Raw genomic sequence first — 20,695 nt, 5'->3', positions numbered from 1 at the left:
TTCATGTTCATGGTTTTAATTAATATGACAAAATATCAGGGGAAGAAATATCAACAAAATGTAAAAATAACCCACTCATGTGAACATATGAACACAAATGTACATATGCAGTCAGTCATACACATACACACCACCAGCATAACCTTTGGTCTGGAACAAGTGGAAACTTTTAAAGATACAATCAGCTTTTAATATTTTTCGCATTAAACAACTAGCATAAAACACCTCTTTAAGTTACCTGACAACTTGTAAAATATGTGTAAATGCCAGACACTGCAGCTTTGCCAGTAATTCTTGGCATGTGCCTCAATCTCTCTTATTTACCGCTGCTTTAACAGCATATAGTGCACTTACTCTACTGCAACTCTAAAATGATATCCTGGCATGTCCCTCCACAACAATACATGCACCGTTTATGCATTTCCCCCCTGCATCACAGTACCACTACGCTTCACATTGTTTCAAGGAACTATTTAAATGTTTATGGTCCAAAGATGTGGTTGTTTATCTTATAACAACACACATTTTGCATAAATCAATGAAAGGCAACACAAAAATCCTGACCACCAAACACCAGGCACTGCCGAGCGAGGCACTTGTGTACCTTTAACAAGACTGGTTTGTGCGTGTGTGTGTGTGTTTGTGTGTGTGTGTGTGTGTGTGTGAGAGAGAGAGTCTATGTGTGTGTGTCTATGTGTGTGTGTGTGTGTGTGTGTGTGTATGAGAAAGTCTATGTGTGTGTCTATATGTGTTTGTGTGTGTGTGTGTGTGTGTGTGTGTGTGTGTGTGTGTGTGTGTGTGTGTGTGTGTGTGTGTGTGTGTGTGTGAACAGACTAGGCTATTGGTGTGTGTGTGTGTGTATATGTGTGTGTGTGTGTGTGTGTGTATGTGTGTCTATATGTGTGTGTGTGTGTGAACAGACTAGGCTATTGGTGTGTGTGTGTGTGTATATGTGTGTGTGTGTGTGTATGTGTGTGTCTATATGTGTGTGTGTGTGTGTGAACAGACTAGGCTATTGGTGTGTGTGTGTGTGTATGTGTGTGTCTATATGTGTGTGTGTGTGTGTGTGTGAACAGACTAGGCTATTGGTGTGTGTGTGTGTGTATATGTGTGTGTGTGTGTGTGTGTATGCGTGTGTCTATATGTGTGTGTGTGTGTGTGTGTGAACAGACTAGGCTATTGGTGTGTGTGTGTGTGTGTGAACAGACTAGGCTATTGGTGTGTGTGTGTGTGTGTGAACAGACTAGGCTATTGGTGTGTGTGTGTGTGTGTATATGTGTGTGTGTGTGTGTGAACAGACTAGGCTATTGGTGTGTGTGTGTGTGTATATGTGTGTGTGTGAACAGACTAGGCTATTGGTGTGTGTGTGTGTGTGTGTGTGTGTGTGTGTGTGTGTGTGTGTGAACAGACTAGGCTATTGGTGTGTGTGTCTATATGTGTGTGTGTGTGTGTGAACAGACTAGGCTATTGGTGTGTGTGTGTGTGTATGCCTGTGTCTATATGTGTGTGTGTGTGTGAACAGACTAGGCTATTGGTGTGTGTGTATATGTGTGTGTGTGAACAGACTAGGCTATTGGTCAGAGGGAACGCTTTTTCCATTCTTTTTCATCTTCTTTTTCCGCTTCTTTCCGTGACAGGGTTTGAAGATGCAACACAAGATGCACGGGGAGGCCAACAGCAGGAAAGGAAAGGTCAGCAACATGGTGATACTGGCGCCCACGAGCACTGCCACCACCTGGGAAACAGAAAAGAGATGAGGACAGGATGAGAAAATCCCCTCTTTCTCTCTCTCTCTCTCTCTCTTTCTTCATTCACTGTCATTCATATATACTCCTGCTCAGTCCAAATTCAATAGCCAAAGAGTCCATTTACACAGAGTTAATAATTGCTGCTAAAGTTTCAGAAGCCTGCTGCATATATCAGCTTTCTTGAAAGAGTGCTCCTAGAACTTCTGAAGATCTATGGTAATTACTCTGCAAGTCCATTTCAGTACACCAGGTGGTGCTGAAGGCCTCCACACAATCTTCATTACAGCTATGCGTATGTGCTTACTATAGTGAGAAGTGTGCATGCACTCTGATTTACCAGACGGAATTTAACAAAGACTTTCTGAGAAGGGAGATGCCCTTCCCTTCATACCCAATCTTGTCAGGAGTCCATACATTGTCATTACAAAATGAAGGGAAGAACCCATTAATAATGGAAGCTTATGTACTAGCACAACATCTTGCACTTCTAATATATCAGTCACAGCCAGGTATTCCTGTCAGTTAAGGTCTGAATTCCCAGGAATTATGAAAAGGCTTGAATCCTTGAGAAATGGGTAAAACCACATGGACTTATCAATCATAATTGCAAACTTCAGCACTGGCATATGCCTATGAAGTTCATCAAGTCATGTTTGTCCCTGTCCGTCCCTGAGTCATAAGCCTCTTATGAAAACGCTCTCTAATACAAACGTGCATTTCCCTCAGCATGTTGTGGGCCAGTGTGTATTGATGCATCTGATAATTGCATGAGTATACCTTAAGGGTGGCAAGCGAAGTCTTACCTGCGCAGTGTGCATTGATGCATCTGATAATTGCATGAGTATACCTAAGGGTGGCAAGCCAAGTCTTACCCGCGCAGTGTACATTGATGCATCTGCTAATTGCATGAGTATACTGTACCTTAAGGGTGGCAAGCCAAGTCTTACCTGCGTTCTGTTCCACATAACAGAGGCCCGTGAGTGGCCCAGCTTGTATTTGCAAGGGCCTTTGTCATAGTGCCTCAGGAAGATGTCACCCTGAGTGCATACCGTAAGACAAGTATGAGTATGACCACAATTATAACATTACAGTTTAAAAAAAACAAAAATTTCACAGACAAAAACACTGCATTTCCTCATTCCTTGCACAAGGATTGCATGTGCATGAATGCAATGACTGTATGAAAGACAGAAGTGTAGTGGTGCCTCAGCAGATCCTAAAACCTAGTCACAGATTTGTTTTTTTCCAGTGAAGGGGGGGTTTAGCAGGACTCACGTCTAGGTTCTGGAGGCAGTACCAGCAGAAGGTGTGATTGCAGTTCTTGCAGAGCATCTGGGCACAGCCCTGGTTGCGCTCGATGTAGATGCCACACATGGGACACTGTTTAATGGGGGCATCAGTAGAACTGGACATACAGAGAATGAAGGAGAATCAGATATCTGCCTCCACTGGTAACAGCTGTAGTCGATAGGCATTCAAGATATAACATTTCTAAATTGCATTTTTTGACATTGCATTGCAATGACATTTGACATTGCATTTCTAAATTGCATTTTTATGTGATTCACTGACTGACAATTTGACTTGCTGACTACAAAGTCATTCAACTTGCAACAGAAAGAGCTGTCTCTGTTCTGTTCTCGCACACACACACACACACACACACACACACACACACACACACACACACACACACACACACACACACACAAACACACACACAAACACACACACAAACACCCCCCCCCCCCCCCCACACACACACACACACACACACACAGAGACACACACACACACACACACACACACACACACACACACACACACACTCAGACACACACACACACACACAGACACACACACCTGTCTCCCTCTGATGTGAGTGGCTGGCTACTGGAACACACATGCCCCTCCTGCCAGGGCTGTTTGCAGTCGAAGCAGAAGATGTTGTGGCAGGCCGGGCAGGGGACCGGCAGAGGCGATGGTGTGCCCTCTACACCGGGCACGACGCAGCACACAGCCTGGCAGTGTATCACTGGGCACCAGGCCTTACTGGGATCCAGCTGCACCTCTGAGGAAAGTGGGAAAAACACAACAGTAACAACAGTAAGAAAACATGAGCAGTCAGTTGACCATCACCTCTTTAATTGGTCTGAAAGTGTGTGTGTGTGGGGGGGGACTGCATACAGATCATGTAGGAGGACAGAGACATGGTGGCCGCTGTGTTAAGTAAGTGGACACACACACACACACACACACACACACACACACACACACACACACACATTGACTGACGAAAAGGAACCGATGAAAATAGCCTCTGCCCCTCTACTGGGGGCAAGGGAAACAAAATCATAACCTGATATACGGTCCACAGGTATGCAAAGCAGAGATGCCATGTCCTCCTTGCAGTACTAACCAGACTCTGCAGCTCTCTTGGCTAGCAAGCTCAGATGAGATCAGGCATACTGAGAAGTTGGCATCTACCAGGCAAGCATGTGAAGGACAGACAAGAGACTTCCTTCTTCCAGTTTAAATGAGCTCTTTGTCTGGCCTGCTGTGCCTGAAAGGGCTTCGTTCATGAACTTTATTTTGATTCCTGGACTGTTGCTTTCCTTTGGAATTTGCACAAAGGTGTTATGTTCCTCACAATGTTGGGGGAACAGTTTGTCACTATAATATGCATAGAAAAAGAGTATAAAAAATGTGAGACTTCAAAACAAAAGCTTTACAAAGCTGTTTCAGGTTAAGCTACCAATCAAGGTAACAAAAAAAAACAAATAATGCTGGATGAGCAACATTTCTCTCTGTTTCAGACAGTTAACCCTGAGGGGAACTCATGGGTGTTAATGTCAGCAGATGGCAGGTAGACCTCAGGTAACCCTCAGTCACATGAGCTAGCAGCAGATCAGACAAGACACCACACAGTACCTCTCTCAAACTTCAGCCGCTTGTACAACTCCAACTGCTCCTCAGACACGTAGCAGGCAACCTCAAGGGAAAAACACAAAGAAATACCGACTATTAGATAGATAGATAGATAGATAGATAGATAGATAGACAGACAGATAGATAGATAGATAGATATTCATTCATTCATTCTCAACAAGGCTGTCTTCACATCATTGTTTCCCTTAGTTGTCAGACCAAAAGAAGGCTTGTTGTTGAAATATTGATTTCTCAGGAGACTGGGGCATGTTGGCTAGAGTACAAAGGTCTGAGGAGAGGCTTATGAGAAAATTAGCTTCTGAATCACTAAGTGAGGTTTAGGCGCCAGAAGAGACTAAATAGTCTGATTAGCAGCCGTGTGGTTTTACTTTAGCACATTCACTAATCCAACTTATGCAAGGGGATTGTGACTTTCATTTTTGCCTCTTCATGTTCTGCATTGGCCACTGCAAATAGGACTTTACACATGCAAAGGGACTTTACATTTAAACAACAAAACAACAGTGGGGTCATGGTATTTAGCATAACACTTTTATCCTAAATTCGAAGAATTAACAATAACAGTTAACATTACAATAATCCAGCAAGCTCTGCATGTGTGTGTGTATGCATGTGTGTGTGTGTGTGTGTGTGTGTGTGTGTGTGTGTATACGTGTGTGTATGCGTGTGTGTATATGCATGTGTGTGTGTGTGTATGTGTATGTGTGTGTGTGTGTGTGTGTGTGAGAGAGAGTAAAAAGGGGACATCTCCAGTCACAATCTCCCTATTTGCATGTTAATCAGCCATGCTGGTTGCCGTGGTACCTCGGAGTCGGAAAGTCCCTGCGTGGCCTGACAGGAAGGGTCAGGGCAGGTGACCAGGGAACCCCCACCCTCCCGGACACACAGGCTCACATACTGCTGCAGACACTGGGACAGCGGGACAAAGACAGGGACAGCATGACTGAATAAAATCAACAACAACAACACAACAACACAACAACAACACATGGCATTCCTATAGCACTTTTTAAGGCACCCAAAGTGCTTTGCAGTGAAGGAACCTCACTAACCACCACCAATGTGTAGCATCCACCAAGGTGATGCACAGCAGCCATAATGCACCAGAATCAACACCACACACCAGGCTGAGGTGGTGAGTGACGGAATACACAATAACATACTGTATGGATGTGTGACGGAATACAAGATAAGATACTGTATGGATGAGTGACGGAATACAAGATAAGATACTGTATGGATGAGTGACGGAATACACAATAAGATACTGTATGGATGTGTGACAGAATACAAGATAAGATACTGTATGGATGAGTGACGGAATACACAATAAGATACTGTATGGATGTGTGACGGAATACACAATAAGATACTGTATGGATGTGTGACGGAATACACGATAAGATCCTGTATGGATGTGTGACGGAATACAAGATACTGTATGGATGAGTGACGGAATACACGATAAGATACTGTATGGATGTGTGACGGAATACACGATAAGATACTGTATGGATGTGTGACGGAATACACGATAAGATACTGTATGGATGTGTGTCACTTGCTCTGTTGGTTAAAACTGGCCTGTTTTGGCTTAACACACATGCTGAACAGCTGTAACAAAGCGATGGTGATCCTCTGCATTTTATATGTGTTACATGTATAATTTATGCACAGTAGATATTCACTGAATTGTGTGCTGCTCTGCACAAATCCTTAAGGTCATACGGGTCACCTATAACCTTTGTGTACAAAATAAAAACAAATCTAAGGCTGCCTACTAGAAATCAGTTTCAATGATAAAGTTAAATAATGTGTTGCTTAAAATCACCATGAAAAGAACAAAACATGGTTCAAGTCACAGTTTTTGTACTCTCCACAACAAACTGATCTCAGTTCCACAACAAATTATTTTAAAAGTAACGTTTCTCTAGTAGTAACCACATACATAATGCTTAAGTAACCGTGAAGAATGTGGTTAAATCTGCTGGCATAAACTCACTCCCTGTATTGACCAAAACTTGTTTGGCTGCGCTTACAAGAGGTGACGGGAAAACAAGGAAGGTGTTCTCAGGCAACACTGAGAAGCCATTGTGTGTTGTTTACAGTCAGACTGTGTGAGTGTCCTTACCGTTAGCAACCGAAAGCCCTTGTGTAGATAAACACCTGCTCGTGACAACACTCTCTCCAAAATCTGGCGATCACCCTTAATTTGAACTGAAACGTTCCAGTGTTTCAATAAAAGCCATAAAATATTCTCAGTCACTAGGAGACACAATATCATTGATACGTAATATAGGAATTCATCAGATATGATAAGATATTCCATCAATCGAAGCAACCAAACCTTCCTATAACAAATACGCAAATCATGTCCCTAAATTCCCCAAATGATTATAACCTGGCCACCGTACCCTAGTACTGACCTGAGTGCAGAAAACACATCCACAGGCGTGCAATGTGCTGGCATCTCCCTCTGGGTGGTGGCTGAGACACAGCTTGCAGAAGATGGTAGCTGGTGCAGAGGCGCTGCCTGCCATGGTGAAGGAGAGGCTTGGGAACCTGCTGCCTGTTTACCACACCACCCAGGCAGACTCCTGAGAGTGACCCTCCATGGCCCTGTGGACGAGAGGAGATTGGGTTGGGTGAGTGGATGGACTGGGCCACTGAGACTCACTAGCTTACCATGACAGCACAAGTACACAGCAAATGGTAAACAGTGGTTTCACTCAAACAGGGGTTGGCTTTAATAATGCCGTTTATTAACTTTTACAGGAAACTTATCTTGTACCTAATTAATATTTGGTGTAAATAAGCAATGGCCGTGCTCCAAATTTTTAGAGGATAGTTTATTATCCCAGTTCACATTGTTCATTTCATGCAGCTTGCGTCCCAGTTTAGGCAGAGAAAATACATGTTTAGTAGTGATGTAGTGTCATGTTTTTGAACATGTTTTTTTTTTTGTTAGTGTCCTTGCCATCAGAGTTAAATTATGATCAGACAAGCGCTGGATTTAGTTGAGCATCACCAGATAATAGCAGTAACTGTAATAGGATCCCATGGATCCCATGAAGTGGTGAGTCTCCTCTGTGCGGTGGTTTGTTTGGCCTCCATGGGCCTAGCATAGTCTGCCCATGGCGCAAAACAGATGAACAGACTGCATAGGGACCCAGCAAGTTGTAATGAAAACTTACGGAACAAACTTACGGCAGATTTAAAGTCTTGCGGAACACTGTCCTTTCACTGATTATATTTTGGCCCTTTTAAAATGCCATCTTGCCTCACACTAGTGATACATCCAAAAGAAGTAGCCCCAAACACAAGCCTGTTCTCTTCAATTGTGCTCAGAGAACATCTGAAATAGTCAGATGGAAACAGAGTGGGCTCTGCTTTTCATATAGAGAGTGTGATTTTACAGAGAAAGCAGCCCTGTAAGTCTCTTATGAGCGAAGTGGCATATCACTCCTAGCAGAGCTGACATCATCAGGACGAACAATGCACATTCACAATCAGATATGCTGTGAGCACAGTGTTCCACATTTGTGGAAGAACATGTTCCTTACAACAGGATTAAAGACATCAGATGAATATACAGCGTGTGAATGAAAGCTGACAGAATGATTAGACCGTCATTTTATTTGACGAGTCAGCTTGGAATTCGCAGTGATTTTTTGCATGCTTGAATGCTGTGCGTTGCTGCGCAGACAGGGAATTTCCAGGCACGATCAACAGCACAAACATGACCTTCATTATGCTGGTGATTGAGATGTCTCTATTCACAACATCTTCCATGACCTTACTTGACCTTTTGAGATATATCGAGCTTCAAAGTTTTTGCATTCCAAATGGGACAACTGACAGGTGGAAGCAAGGTGCACTCAGTAAGTCCAAAAATACAACATTGCATACAATAAGGGGACAACTTGTATAACTTGGCCTGTGTACATTTACTTAAATTTTGGGAATGAATTCAAGTAAATGTACACAGGCCAAAACTACTCAAAGTTGACATTTTAAGTAAACCTATACAACCATCTTAAGTCAGTTGTGTAATTCCTGCTTGGCATGTCAATGATCGGTCTCGGGCCATTTTAAAACACTGTCTTTAATTTAAAGACAGACAAAAGCAAACAAACAATCATCAGTGTTTTCCAGAAAAAAAGAAAATGTAATGCTTATTAAATTATTCAGCATCACTCTTGATTTCCAACAATAATGGGTTTGATGTGAGTGTTTTATCCTGTGTTTAAGTCCTGGAGGATGTGTGTGTGTGTTTAGGTCTTGAAGTCCTGTGTATGGGTTTAGTGTTAATGAACCGTGTTGGACCAGTTTAACCAGAAAAGCAGAGAGCAGGGGGTCACAATCTTTAGCAAGACACCAGCAGATCCTATCAGTATCGCCCTTTCAATAGCCTATCCTCAGATTGACATGATGAAGGGCCAATTGGAACAGCCACAAGGATAAAACACAACATAATAGTGAGCTAAATGCTAGAAAGCTGCTGCTCTTAAAAGCTACTGTAGGCTTCAATGTGTGTTGTTTGGATAGCTGAAATATTTACAGCAGAAATCAGTATGTTAACATTGCAGTTGTATTTCCACATTGCCTCTGTCCCTGAGCCTCCCCACAACACAATTATCACAATGTGCACAATTCCACAATTCTTTCTGCACTGTCATTCTTGAAAAGGCTGCATATAGCTTCTGTTTGTTGAGGTAAACTAAAGGGAAAATATCATTATAATGTGCCATTTCAACATCACCTACTTATTGGGAGGGGCATGGTGGGTTTGCCTACATACTTTAATACCATATTTATTACTGGATGAAAGTAAGCAGGAGTTGTGGAGCAGCTCCTCAATCATTTTGTGGTTGATGTTAATTCAGCCACTAAAAAAAATATTACAATTTAGATGTGCTCAGCCTTCCCTTTGATTTCAGATCTCTAGCATAGTTCCCATCCGTTCCCACTCGTAAAGCAGTTGACAGTTAAAGCAATTTGACAGTCCCTAGTGTATTCGCACATAAGAGGCAGAGTTTCCAGAGAAAAGATGATGATCCCACTAGTAAGAGACGCGTATTACCAAAACTCCAAAGTACAGCCTTTTCTTTCAGGTAGCCTTAAATAAGTCACGCACTTATCATTATCCGGGATACGAGAAAGTCACCAATTATTATCCAAGATATGAGAACCTAATGTAGGCAAGATACATTCTTAATAGCCTCTCAAAGCCGGGTTCCAACCTCCCGATGGAGTGGTTACGCAGTAGTAATAACTTAAAAAAAAAAAAAAAAAGTAGAAGTCGCCATAGTTCATACGGATAGACAGGTATGAAAACGGCCTCCTCAGACTCCTAGGTTGCTGTGTGACTGTCCCACTTCTAGCCTATGTTTGTATTAGGCTACACCCAGCCTACCCGAACCTAATTTCTCTGGCAATCACAGGCTGTTGCTATTTCATTCTACTCATGGGCATACAAGGTGGTGAACACTGATATTCTTACCTTACTATCAGTAAGTGTGGCTGTTCCAGTCCTTCCCCACCGACGCAGTGTCTTTGACACATCTGTTGATACACAATCGTGTTTTTAAGAAAAAAACTCGTACAGTCAGCTCGGCATCCTAAAGCACCACCCATTTAAAAGTCCGATTAGCAGATGTCCCTCCCCGCCATCGCCCAAAAGAAGACCTGTGCGGTACCGCCCGAGTCAACAGCGGGCGCGAGATCGCGAGGCAATCGGTACACTACTTCCTGCTTCCTCATCCTCCAGCAGTAGGCTATGATTTAGACATATTAACTCATTGTGTCCTGTAGTAATTTCATATTATTTTACAGATTGCTTAGGAAAAGAGGCTGGTGAGACGAGAGACTACCGGTATCCCATATGTAATTCGTATTGGGGATAAAAGCCTGCGCTAAATCTGTTGCAGAGCACCGAGTCCCGTGATACTAAGGAATTGTCGGGACATCCCGTATTTTGAGTGATTTTTATTTGTTCCGTTAGGGACAGCTCCAGTCCCGAATTTCAATCATAGCCTCGTCGGCCTTGTCAAGTTGTCAATGGGCAATAGGCTAAACGCACCTGGAACAAAGTGTCCTGTGCCGCCGCTACCACCACGCGCATCACGCACTGTGCGTAGGGCACCAAGGGAGAGAGGGGCACCACAATTTGGCCAGAGTAGCTTTACTGCTAACTGCTTTTCACTATTCTTAGTGAACGTTTACAATGTCAAACTGCACCCACAGCATCTTACATAAGGATGTTACTTGTTGGGTCCTCTCAGTCTCCATTAGGTATAATTTGAACGTTTTGCTACTCATTTTAATTGGGAATGCGTCTGAGTGAGCGCGCACCAGAAGGGAGAGAATGGCAGGTTCCAGCTGGCTTGTCATTGTTGATAATTGATTGCTCCTTTTTAATATAAGAAACTTTTAAAAGGAAATCATGAGGACAACAAAAACAATTAACGCTTGTTAAAGGGAAACTTGGCAGGAGGGTGTGGCTTTTTAGGGACGGGGGTGCCCCTCCACAGAGCTGCTGCTCTTCTTCAGGCCAGTGATAGTCTTCATGCTGTCCCATGCCTCCTTCATGTTGTTTTCCTGCAACTTCTGTTCCACCTTCCTTCTGTAGTCCTCCTTAGCCTCTTTCAGCTTGACTTTAAGTTCCCCTTGCACGCACCTCAGCTCTGCCATGTCCCCCTCTCTGAACGCCATCTTTTTCCTATTGAGAAACATGCTGTTTTGATGTTTTGTCCATAATAAATTACAGCTCTGGGGAAAAAAAAGAAACCACTCAGTATGTTGTATGTGTAGTAGGAGTAAAATGAACAGTTTTGTTTTATTCTATCAGCTCAGCTACTGACAATATTTCACCCAAATTCAGGTTCAGGTCTGTATATTGGGCTGGCCATGACAGTTTTGATATGTTGGTCCTTCATCCACACCTTCATCGACTTAGCTGTGTGGCATGGAACATTGTTCTGCTGGACAAAAACAATCCTCAGATTTGGGGAACATTGTCAGAGCAGAAAAGCAAGTTTCCTTCCAGGATCACCTTGTATGTGGTTTGATTCATGAGTCCTTCGCAAAGACGAATCTGCCCGATTCCAGCCTTGCTGAAGCACCCCCAGATCACCACCAAAGTGGGCACAAGACTTGTAGGCCTCTCCATGTCTCCGTCTAACCATTAGACGACCAGGTGAAGCAAAGCTGAACATTGGACTCATCAGAGCATATGACCTTAGTCCAGTCCTATATGGTCAAATCCTTATGGTATTTTGCAAACCTAAGCAGGCTCTTCTGTGTTTCTCATTGATGAAGGGCTTTTTTCTAGCTTTACATGACTTGAGTCCTGCCCCTAGGAGCCTGTTTGGAACCGTTCTCGCTGTGCACTTAAGCCCAGCTGCCCTGTTCCATTCTTTTTGTAGAGATAACTATAAAGCACGCACATCCAAATTTTAAAGTTGGGTGCTGGACGAAAAGGGCAATACTGAATGAAGAAAGTTCATTAGTTCACATTAAATTAATTATTAATTGGGATCTATTGGCGTAGCGGACATTCTCCATTCTTTTTGTAGGTCACTTGATGTGATCATACAGTTGTTGAGTGACATGTCAACTGAAATGACACTCAAATGAGTTGACGGTCATCCAGGTCAGCGGAGAGTTGTTTTCGCCCTCTGTCGGTCTGTAGCTTTGTTGCCCCCAATGTCTGCTGCTTGACCTTGTTCTTACGAACCACCCTCTTAGAAATGTTAAGGATGGAAGCAACCTGACGCTCACTATATCCTTCTGTCAGTAAAGCCAGAATTGAACCCTTCTTTTCCTCACAAAAAGTTTTCTTTTCAACTCTTTTGGCATGGTCAATAGTTATTTTTGATTCCAATTACTTTTGAGGTACTATAGCACTGTCTTGCCATCCAGCTGGTCCTATTGCAAGAGGATAGTGATGACCGCAGCAAGGCTTTTCCTTGTTAAATAAGATTTGGTTCAGGTCAGGGATAGATTACTGTAAGGGCCTACCGGGCCCAGGCCCAGGGGCCCAAGAGGTCAGGGGGCCCTGAAGCCCAAGCCTTTGCATGGAATCATTGCCTCAATATCAACAAATCAGGATGTAGGCTATGAATCTGATTGAATTTAGTATTGGCCATCCCCAAAATGCACCAGAATACAGGAAATCACATCAAACAAATTCATTTTTTTCTGGGGGAGGACCCCCAAATCCCCCCTCCCACATATGTGACAATTAGTGGGGGGCCCTTAATACATCTGGGCCCAGGGGCCCGAAAGTTCATAATCCGTCCATGGTTCAGGTAATCACCTAATCAGTACCTCATTAAGGAGAATGAGGTGTGCTTATGTTGGAATTCAACAGACACTGGAATGAAATGGCTGTCATACATGTAGAGATGCTGATTTTCAGAAACATTTGCAATGGTCTCGTAATTTGTTCCAGAGCTGTAGATACAACTATTGTATCACTAATTGAGAGCTGTTACAGGAGCTCAGTGGCAGTTGTAATCAGCCGAGTCATTTTCTTGTGCATGGGCTTGTGGATCAAGAACCCTGGAATGGGTTAAACTGTTGTCATGTATGTCTATGAGCTTTCAGAGTCCGTTGTCTTGAAGCAGTCTTTGCTACATACCAGACTACATACCTCTACTCTACCATACAAGATAAAACATTCACCTGCAAACATCAGAACGCCAATATGCAGTAAGGTTTGTCCTGGCTCACCAATGGGCCTGTTTCACACGCACACCCTGGAATCATGTACGCAACTTTAATGCGTGTGCACATGCACATGTCACTGAGAGCAGGCTTAAAAGTATGAGGCGCCATTAAAAGGGACTGTCAGTGTGTGATGTGATGCACACACCTGGCCTCAAGTAAAGTCCTGCTGACATACATAACCCTCAAGACAGATGTACCCTATGATGGCGAAAACGTCTGCCTGTGTCAGAGTCTTCCGTGCCAGGCTGCTTGCCTAGGGTAAATGAATTTGTTTTTCCAACTCACTTATACTATAAATAGCCGTATCCAAGCAGGGGAAAATTGGAAAAGTCTGTTTGGACTTAAGTCAGGATATAATTCATTAGTGTCAGCAGAGACTTCTCTAATTACACAGCTTGTGTTTATGACACAAGGGTTTATGCCAGCCAATAGTCTTGTGCTTCATATCATAAGCCCAAGTATATTGTATCTTGTTTGGATTAGAGAGTATTCACACCATATTTAGTAAGGGTGACTTGTTTTATAATACACTGAAAATAACCCATCTGTTGATCAAATTAAGGTCTACATGAATCTCATAGGCTAGTTATTTGTGATGTCTTCATCTTCTTTAAGTGAACTTTCACCCAGAAAATAAAAAAACGTCATGGAATTAGGGGATGTTCATCGCTGAAAAATGAGGACAGTCTGTTCTGATGTCATGGGCTGGAATTGCCTGTAACATGCTACACCTCTGATGTCACTTTAGAATGATAGTAGCTTCTGACTCCACAATTCCTTAAGCACCCTCCCCTGGGATAGACAGGCCACTTCAATACCATTACAAATTCCCAGCTCTTCCCTTAAATGGCAGGTAATAGTGGTTCAACTATCAATATCACTTGTGCTTGTGACCATGTAGGATGAAAAGTGGTATGGGAAATGTGAAAAAGAATTTCCCTAAGGGGACAACTAATAAACTAACTAACAACTATCACATTCGTGAATTGGAGATACTTTCCTGTATTCTGAGTTGCCTGACGAATAACAGTGAGCGGTTTGCATTGATATGCTGAATGTGGTAAATGTCCAATGACCAAACATTGCGCATCCTGATGAAATTATATATAAATGGTGTATAGAAGTCACTTCAGCTTTTTTGTCAGTACAGTAGTACTGTTGACAGAGAAATTTCTTTTTTTTCCAGAGGGTTCCAGCCAAAGCAATAGCAGGATCTGTTTCGGTGGGGTGGGGTGTTCTCACCGCTCTATCCATCAAGGAACACTCGTACACACACACCCAGACACACACACATGCAAACACACACACACGCACACAAACACCAACACTCACACACAGACACACACTCTTACGACGACAGATATCGTTGTGGCGGTGTCCCGTTACGGGGAGGAGATGGTCTCTGGCGACGCTACTGGCAGGCAGCAAGGTATCTGTTCCTGAGGTGATGTGCTGTTGGCTGCGACCTCCGAAACCTGAAGCTGCACCTTGTGTGGAATTTTGCGGAGGAATCCCCTGTCAGCCTCATCACATTCCTCCCCATCACAGCGGCTGCGGAGGATTTTTCTCCCCCTCAATCTCAAAAAGGCACAGATGATATTCTGTATTAAGTAATTGAAACATCATCCATTGATTTGATTGTTTGTTATTTACTTTTGTTAACGAGCAAAAGTCATTAAGTAACTGAGCTCCTTGTTGATACTGAGAAACCTACTGAGAATTGAAAATTGAGAGAATTGAGAATTGATACTGAGAATTATTTCAACTCATATTCATGCTTCTACTCTTCTTTCCTCAGTGTGTTTGTTTTTATATAAAAGCTAAAACCTTTTCTCAACTCAAGGTTAAAGGCAAACATTTAGATATTTGAGTAGAGATAATACTGCAGTTACTCAAGGCCATTACCAACAATACAACAATACACTGAATCTCCCTGTACAAACAAAACGAAGATAACAGGGTGATAGATGACTCATGCCGCACGACAAGAATCCTTTACATGAAACTATTCATTCTGTAGAGGACACCTTGCCTGCTTTCGAATGTGAAGACATGACCACTGTGAATTCTTGGCACAGCTATGTCCAACACGTCTCACTCTGCTGCACTGGTGGCTGTGGGGTACCTAGATGATGTCAGGACCTCATGGGCACATAAGCACAGTGTCATCCCTCAGCACCTTGTCTGTCCTGCAAAAGCGCTGACAGCTCTGTCTCAGAGCAAGACCCCCGATTATGACCAGCGTCTGAGATATTCTCACCTTAGTGTATTTTTAACCTCGGAGTGGTCTGACACATTCAACAAACGCAGACAAATGATCATTCCCAGCTTTCAGTTACTGAATTTCATCTCTCATGTTTATTATGCTCTTTTCAAAATAATGATGATTGTTATAGTCTTTGCAGGCAGCTCGAAGGCTTTTGCACACAATGAAACAGCGCTATGCAATTTAATGAGTGATGACGTTTCAGTTGTGAAATTGTAGTCCATACATTTGCTAGCGGCTCTTACCAAAATCCCTACAGAAGGCCAGATGGCAACTCACTGACACCTGTCATGCATTTCTCCCTTTTCAAAACAATACTGATGCCAGAATACTTGTCTTAGGTAACTAAGAAGAATTTGCACACTCATCAAACACAATATTTCATCTTGTGATAAGAGGAATAAATAATTGCCTGGAAACAATACAATTAAGTTTCAATTCAGTGTTTTCCTCTCCAACACTTCCTATAGCTAGCAACAGGAGCTCATGGGTCAGGTGGGAGAAAAATTAGATGAACGTGTCACTCTTGGCCCCTTGGGAGAGCTGCGGTGTGTATCCATGAGATTGACCCGGGATTAGTCACTGCCTCGATTGATATGTAGTAGTAAACCAATCTGAAGGCATGTGGCATGGCGTAGTGGGGTAAAAATAGACGCAGCATTATTTAAGGGGCAGGGAGCTCTTTGCGGTGCACTGTCATGTCCACAGAGACAAAGGTCACTCCAAAATAAGGCATCAATTCCGATCAAGTGGATACGAGGTCTGTCTCAAAAGGACAAAGATGCACTGCTTAAGCCGAAATCCCTCCACCTACCTGGTGAACTCTTACAGTGATGTGAAGGAAAGGAATGAACAGAGGAGGGAGGGCTATGAAGCTACCTGGTTGGACGTGGTAATGGAAACAAGACCAGAGAAGAAGTATGTAGTTGAAAAGGCACATTTGAATGCCGTTTTTACTGATGCTTGTATAGGAAACCTCTACAGCACTTTGTCAAGATTTAGTGCATTAAGAAATTAAATAAAATAAAGAAAATGTTTTTGAGTTTAATTCCAGAGAGATTTGATGTAGCAATGGCACATTTATTGTACAGAACTTTGGTATGCTGCTTCATAAGTAGGTCTTCCTTATGTTGAGAATAATTATCATGGTCATTCAAGTTTTATTTATCTTTCCCTCACAGTGTGACTCTATCTGAAAACAATTCTCTGCGGAGGGAAACGTATGAGCAGAGGCAGTTGGTTCATTTCGTTGTGCGCAGACACATTGACCAAACGCTCCACATGGGAAGATATGGAGGCAAAATGCGTAGATATGAGTTGCCTTATGCGAGAAACATTCTGCCTCTACCACTTTTTGTGCCCAAGAATATGGCACAACAGAATGACTTGAACCAGACGACCATCCCGGCAGAGGATCGCTCCACGGTGGAGTTTGATAAAGCGTCACTGATAGACGTTTGCGCGGAGAAGAAACATTATAATGAGATCGCCAAGGACATGCCGCCAATCATTCAACCGAGCCGCCTAGACTTCAGAGCGTCCCGTGCGTAATGCCCTGTGCCAAATCTGTGTGCCAAAGCCCAGGGCAAGACCACCATATGGCTGCAGTGGAAGGCAGAATGGCCAGTGGGGCATTACAAGAACCGGACTGGACTTTGTGTGTGACTTCCTAATTGTTCGAAACCACCTGATGACAACCTGTGATTGTGAGTTTGTTGTGCCCAGCTGGTCAGTGACTTTGGTCTGTGGTGAAATATATGTGGCACGTTAGTTAGCCTATTGCAATTAACTTTTTTCAGAACATCTGATACCTTTAGGAGCGTACATGGTAAATATGACACACCTAATATAAGCTATCAAAATCAACATTTAGAGTAAATACAAAATTAATAGCTAATAGTCTATCCCTGATAGTGATGTTATTTGACTATTTAAGTTTGAACTGTTAACCGTAAGACTGTTGTCTGAAAATATATTAAATAATCATGACAGGTCGGAAATAGCCTAAGTATTATGAAAGAGTATGTGAAGTGAGAAAGGTTTGCTGCAGATTGCCGGGGAGATCAGAGACATAAGGACGTTTGTGACATTCTGAGTGCAAGAGACTCAACGTTATACTGCCATCGTGTGGAGGAGTGTAGAAATACGGAAAGCACTGTGGAGAAGAACTAAATGTTCATGATAAAAAATGTGTTTTTTACTATGAAGGAAATAAAGCTGTTAATTATCCATGGGCTGAGTATTTAACATACCTCATATTTTTATGATATTGGAGTGAGTGACCCTTGAGTTTTTGGTGTTGACACAGACAAAGACAACTGCTTATTAAATATAGCAATGTGTTCCAATTTACAAAGCACAACATCAGATTATGTCTGTGGGATCACTAAGCCTCTGAATTATGAAAGCTTTCACAGTTCAAGTTATTGATTCATTATGTAATTTGGTATGGCATCTTTTAGACGGTTCAACATGAATTGAAGTAATTCATAGACTTACACTTTTGATTCAAACAGTGCCATGTCTTTTGGACACTGCAGAGTTTATTCCATCAACGATGATAATGACAAAAAGGAAAAACATTGTGTTCATAGTGTCATACATGAACCCTCAAAGAGGACCGGGTGCAACATAACACACACTGCAACCATACCCTAGCTGAGTAAACCATCATATTGGCAGCAATCAACTCCTGAGGAGAGAAAACACAAAGGATCCTACAACCTTAAAGGTAAACAATACTTTCTCCAGCTTTAGTGTAATGAGGAAATAAAAAACAACTACTAAGTACTGTTGCAGACCATAGGAGTGATTGTGTTACAGGGACAGCCTAGAATCTCAATGGGATCGCTCATATCAATTCCTCTGGCCCATGCTATTTTAGTGCAATGCTACTCTCCCCATCCAGCAGTAAAACTTCCTCACTAACCTGGGAGTGTGTCCACTTCCATTTCCCTGGAGGACTATGGAAGCCAACTCATGTGTGGTGGATTAGGGTAGTGATTATTCACCTGTAGGATGGCGGTTCCTCGGAACTCACAAACAGGGTTATGGCTTTCCTTTCATGGCAAAGGTTAAAGGTCACTTGGGTTGCGGGGTGTCAGGACCTCCCCTCAGCGCACCCTCCGCTCTCTGGTGTTTCTGCAGTGTGACCTGCAGCTGCCAGTACCTGAGGTAAAGCCACATGAGGCTGCCGTTCTTGCGCTTGTCCACGTTCCGGTTGAGCTTGAGCTTGTCCGCACAGTGCCGGTCATTCTTGAAGATGTCCCTGAGGTCGCCCTCCAGGCCGTCCAGATCGCGGAGCTCGGGCTGCCGGGCGGCGCGCAGCAGCAGGTCCTTCTCCATCTCGAAGCGCTGCTCGCGCGGCAGCAGCAGGCTGCAGAAGGCCCCCTGCCTCTCCACCAGACGCTCCTCCACGTCGGCCAGTGCCGCCTGCGCCCGTCGGCAGCGCTCCTCCTCGCTGGCCAGGGCCTGGCGGAGCAGCACGGCGGCCGCGCCGGACTCCCGATGGCGCGTCTTCTCCTGCTCCAGCTCCTCCCGCTGGGCCTCCAGCTGCTTCCGCTCCTGCAGGAGCTGCTGACTCTGAGAGGTCAGGGCCTGGCGGTAGCCCTGCACGCGGGTTCGCTCCTTCTCCAGGGCCAGCTCCAGCTGAGCGGCCGAACGCTGGCTCTCCCGCAGGGCGTCACGGTACTTCAGCTCCAGGTCGTGGGTCACAGAAGCCACGGCCTGGTCATGTTGCGTCTTTACGTCATATATTTGCTTCTGGGACTCCCTTGTCCAGATCCAGCCTTATTACACAACAGAAAGAGTTATGTAATGTGACATATCATGATTTTTTTAAATATTTTTATTTATACATGCATGCAAGTATGTAGCACATATATAAAATAACATAAATGATTTAAAGACTTTATGTAATCATTTAAGAACAATCTGGTGTTTTGAGATATAGAGGATATCTTCAAATCTACTGCTTTCATTAGAAACATACACTCCAACGAGGCAAAGATTCAAGAAATTGAGAGGCCCAACATACTCTGGTCATAAAGGATCAATTTATGCATGCACAGCACAACACACTTACGAAAGGCAGCTAGGCCCAGCATTGGCACAAGGAGTGCGTAGTTCCATTTGCCCCCGTCGGCGGCACCTCCCTGCGGCTCAGGCGCTATGTTCCACCGTGGAGGATCATTCAGGTTGTTCATGAAGGCGCCCTTGTGGTACATGTGGTACATATGAGTTTACAACTCACTCTCTAGTTAATGACAGGTGATTCTTTGACCTAATTCTTGATGACCTTCAATAGGCCAAAAAGACTTGTTTAACTTCAAAGTCACTCAGTTACAGTTGCATTTTCAGAGCATGAGTGGCTATAATTAGATCACGTTAGGGCCTGGCTAGAACAGCAATGCTTCCTTGTGTCAACAGACAAATGTAACATGCGAGTTCGAAATAGAAATGTAACATTCATAACATTTTGATGAACAACACAGGCAGTTCTGCAAATGTAAACACATCTGCTGCAGATGGACTAGCACTTCACATTACTAGCCTGCTGCTGCTGCTGCTGCTGCTACTTGGCTGTATCTACTACTACTGTGGACAAGATACCGTGTGTACCAAAGGGGTTGTTTTCCCTTTACTGAAGTAGGAAATATCACATCTGTTATACGTAATTGCTCGAACAACTGGGATTCTACATGAATAGCAGCTGCGCTCACCTTGAAAGCCAAGATACCCTAGCCCGGACAGTTATGCATTAGTTCTTCCTGATACAGCATTTACACAACTCTTTACGCAATTGTATTAGACAACGAACACACACCATTATCTCCCATAACAGGGACTTTCGTGTAGTAAAGTGAAAATATCAGAAAATTGCAGAGCTGTGCTTATTAATCTCACTTAAATAAATACATTCTTGTCGTTTACCATTTAGGATAATTTGTGTTAAACGCATAATTTTCCGTATGTTATTCAAAGAAAACAATGGTTTAAA

At 43.3% G+C, this 20,695-nt stretch overlaps 2 protein-coding genes across 2 annotated transcripts; both read right to left on the bottom strand.

The window, feature by feature from the left end:
* On the bottom strand, nt 1-10,420 carry rnf144b (ring finger protein 144B). Its single transcript, XM_076279958.1, has 8 exons — nt 10,201-10,420; nt 7,124-7,316; nt 5,502-5,606; nt 4,680-4,740; nt 3,612-3,819; nt 3,024-3,153; nt 2,696-2,785; nt 1-1,735 (listed from the first exon to the last, which is right to left on the bottom strand). The coding sequence occupies exons 2-8, from the start codon at nt 7,235-7,237 to the stop codon at nt 1,571-1,573; spliced, it is 873 nt and encodes a 290-aa protein (XP_076136073.1). The 5' UTR covers nt 7,238-7,316; nt 10,201-10,420; the 3' UTR covers nt 1-1,570.
* A 7,749-nt stretch (nt 10,421-18,169) lies between these two features.
* On the bottom strand, nt 18,170-20,481 carry ccdc127a (coiled-coil domain containing 127a). The gene is made up of 3 exons (XM_076279371.1): nt 20,418-20,481; nt 19,781-19,910; nt 18,170-19,484 (listed from the first exon to the last, which is right to left on the bottom strand). The coding sequence occupies exons 2-3, from the start codon at nt 19,899-19,901 to the stop codon at nt 18,778-18,780; spliced, it is 828 nt and encodes a 275-aa protein (XP_076135486.1). The 5' UTR covers nt 19,902-19,910; nt 20,418-20,481; the 3' UTR covers nt 18,170-18,777.
* Nucleotides 20,482-20,695: the final 214 nt, after the last annotated feature.

Source organism: Alosa pseudoharengus, unplaced genomic scaffold, assembly GCF_046254945.1.
Source record: "Alosa pseudoharengus isolate Yale_2024_CS ecotype anadromous, Long Island Sound unplaced genomic scaffold, YU_APseudo_1.1 YU_APseudo_1.1_scf_12, whole genome shotgun sequence".
NCBI lineage: Eukaryota > Metazoa > Chordata > Actinopteri > Clupeiformes > Clupeidae > Alosa > Alosa pseudoharengus.
This window is presented reverse-complemented; position numbering and strand designations above follow the sequence as displayed.

What these genes read in the sequence shown, in the direction of transcription:
- rnf144b (XM_076279958.1), bottom strand. Translation starts at nt 7,237, where the DNA reads ATGGCAGGCAGCGCCTCTGCACCAGCTACCATCTTCTGCAAGCTGTGT. An exon ending in GATGTGTTTTCTGCACTCAG is followed by an intron (nt 5,607 to 7,123) that starts GTCAGTACTAGG and finishes CCGCTGTCCCAG; the next exon opens with TGTCTGCAGCAGTATGTGAG. An exon ending in AGGGACTTTCCGACTCCGAG is followed by an intron (nt 4,741 to 5,501) that starts GTACCACGGCAA and finishes TTTTCCCTTGAG; the next exon opens with GTTGCCTGCTACGTGTCTGA.
- ccdc127a (XM_076279371.1), bottom strand. Translation starts at nt 19,901, where the DNA reads ATGAACAACCTGAATGATCCTCCACGGTGGAACATAGCGCCTGAGCCG. An exon ending in GCTGGGCCTAGCTGCCTTTC is followed by an intron (nt 19,485 to 19,780) that starts GTAAGTGTGTTG and finishes TTGTGTAATAAG; the next exon opens with GCTGGATCTGGACAAGGGAG.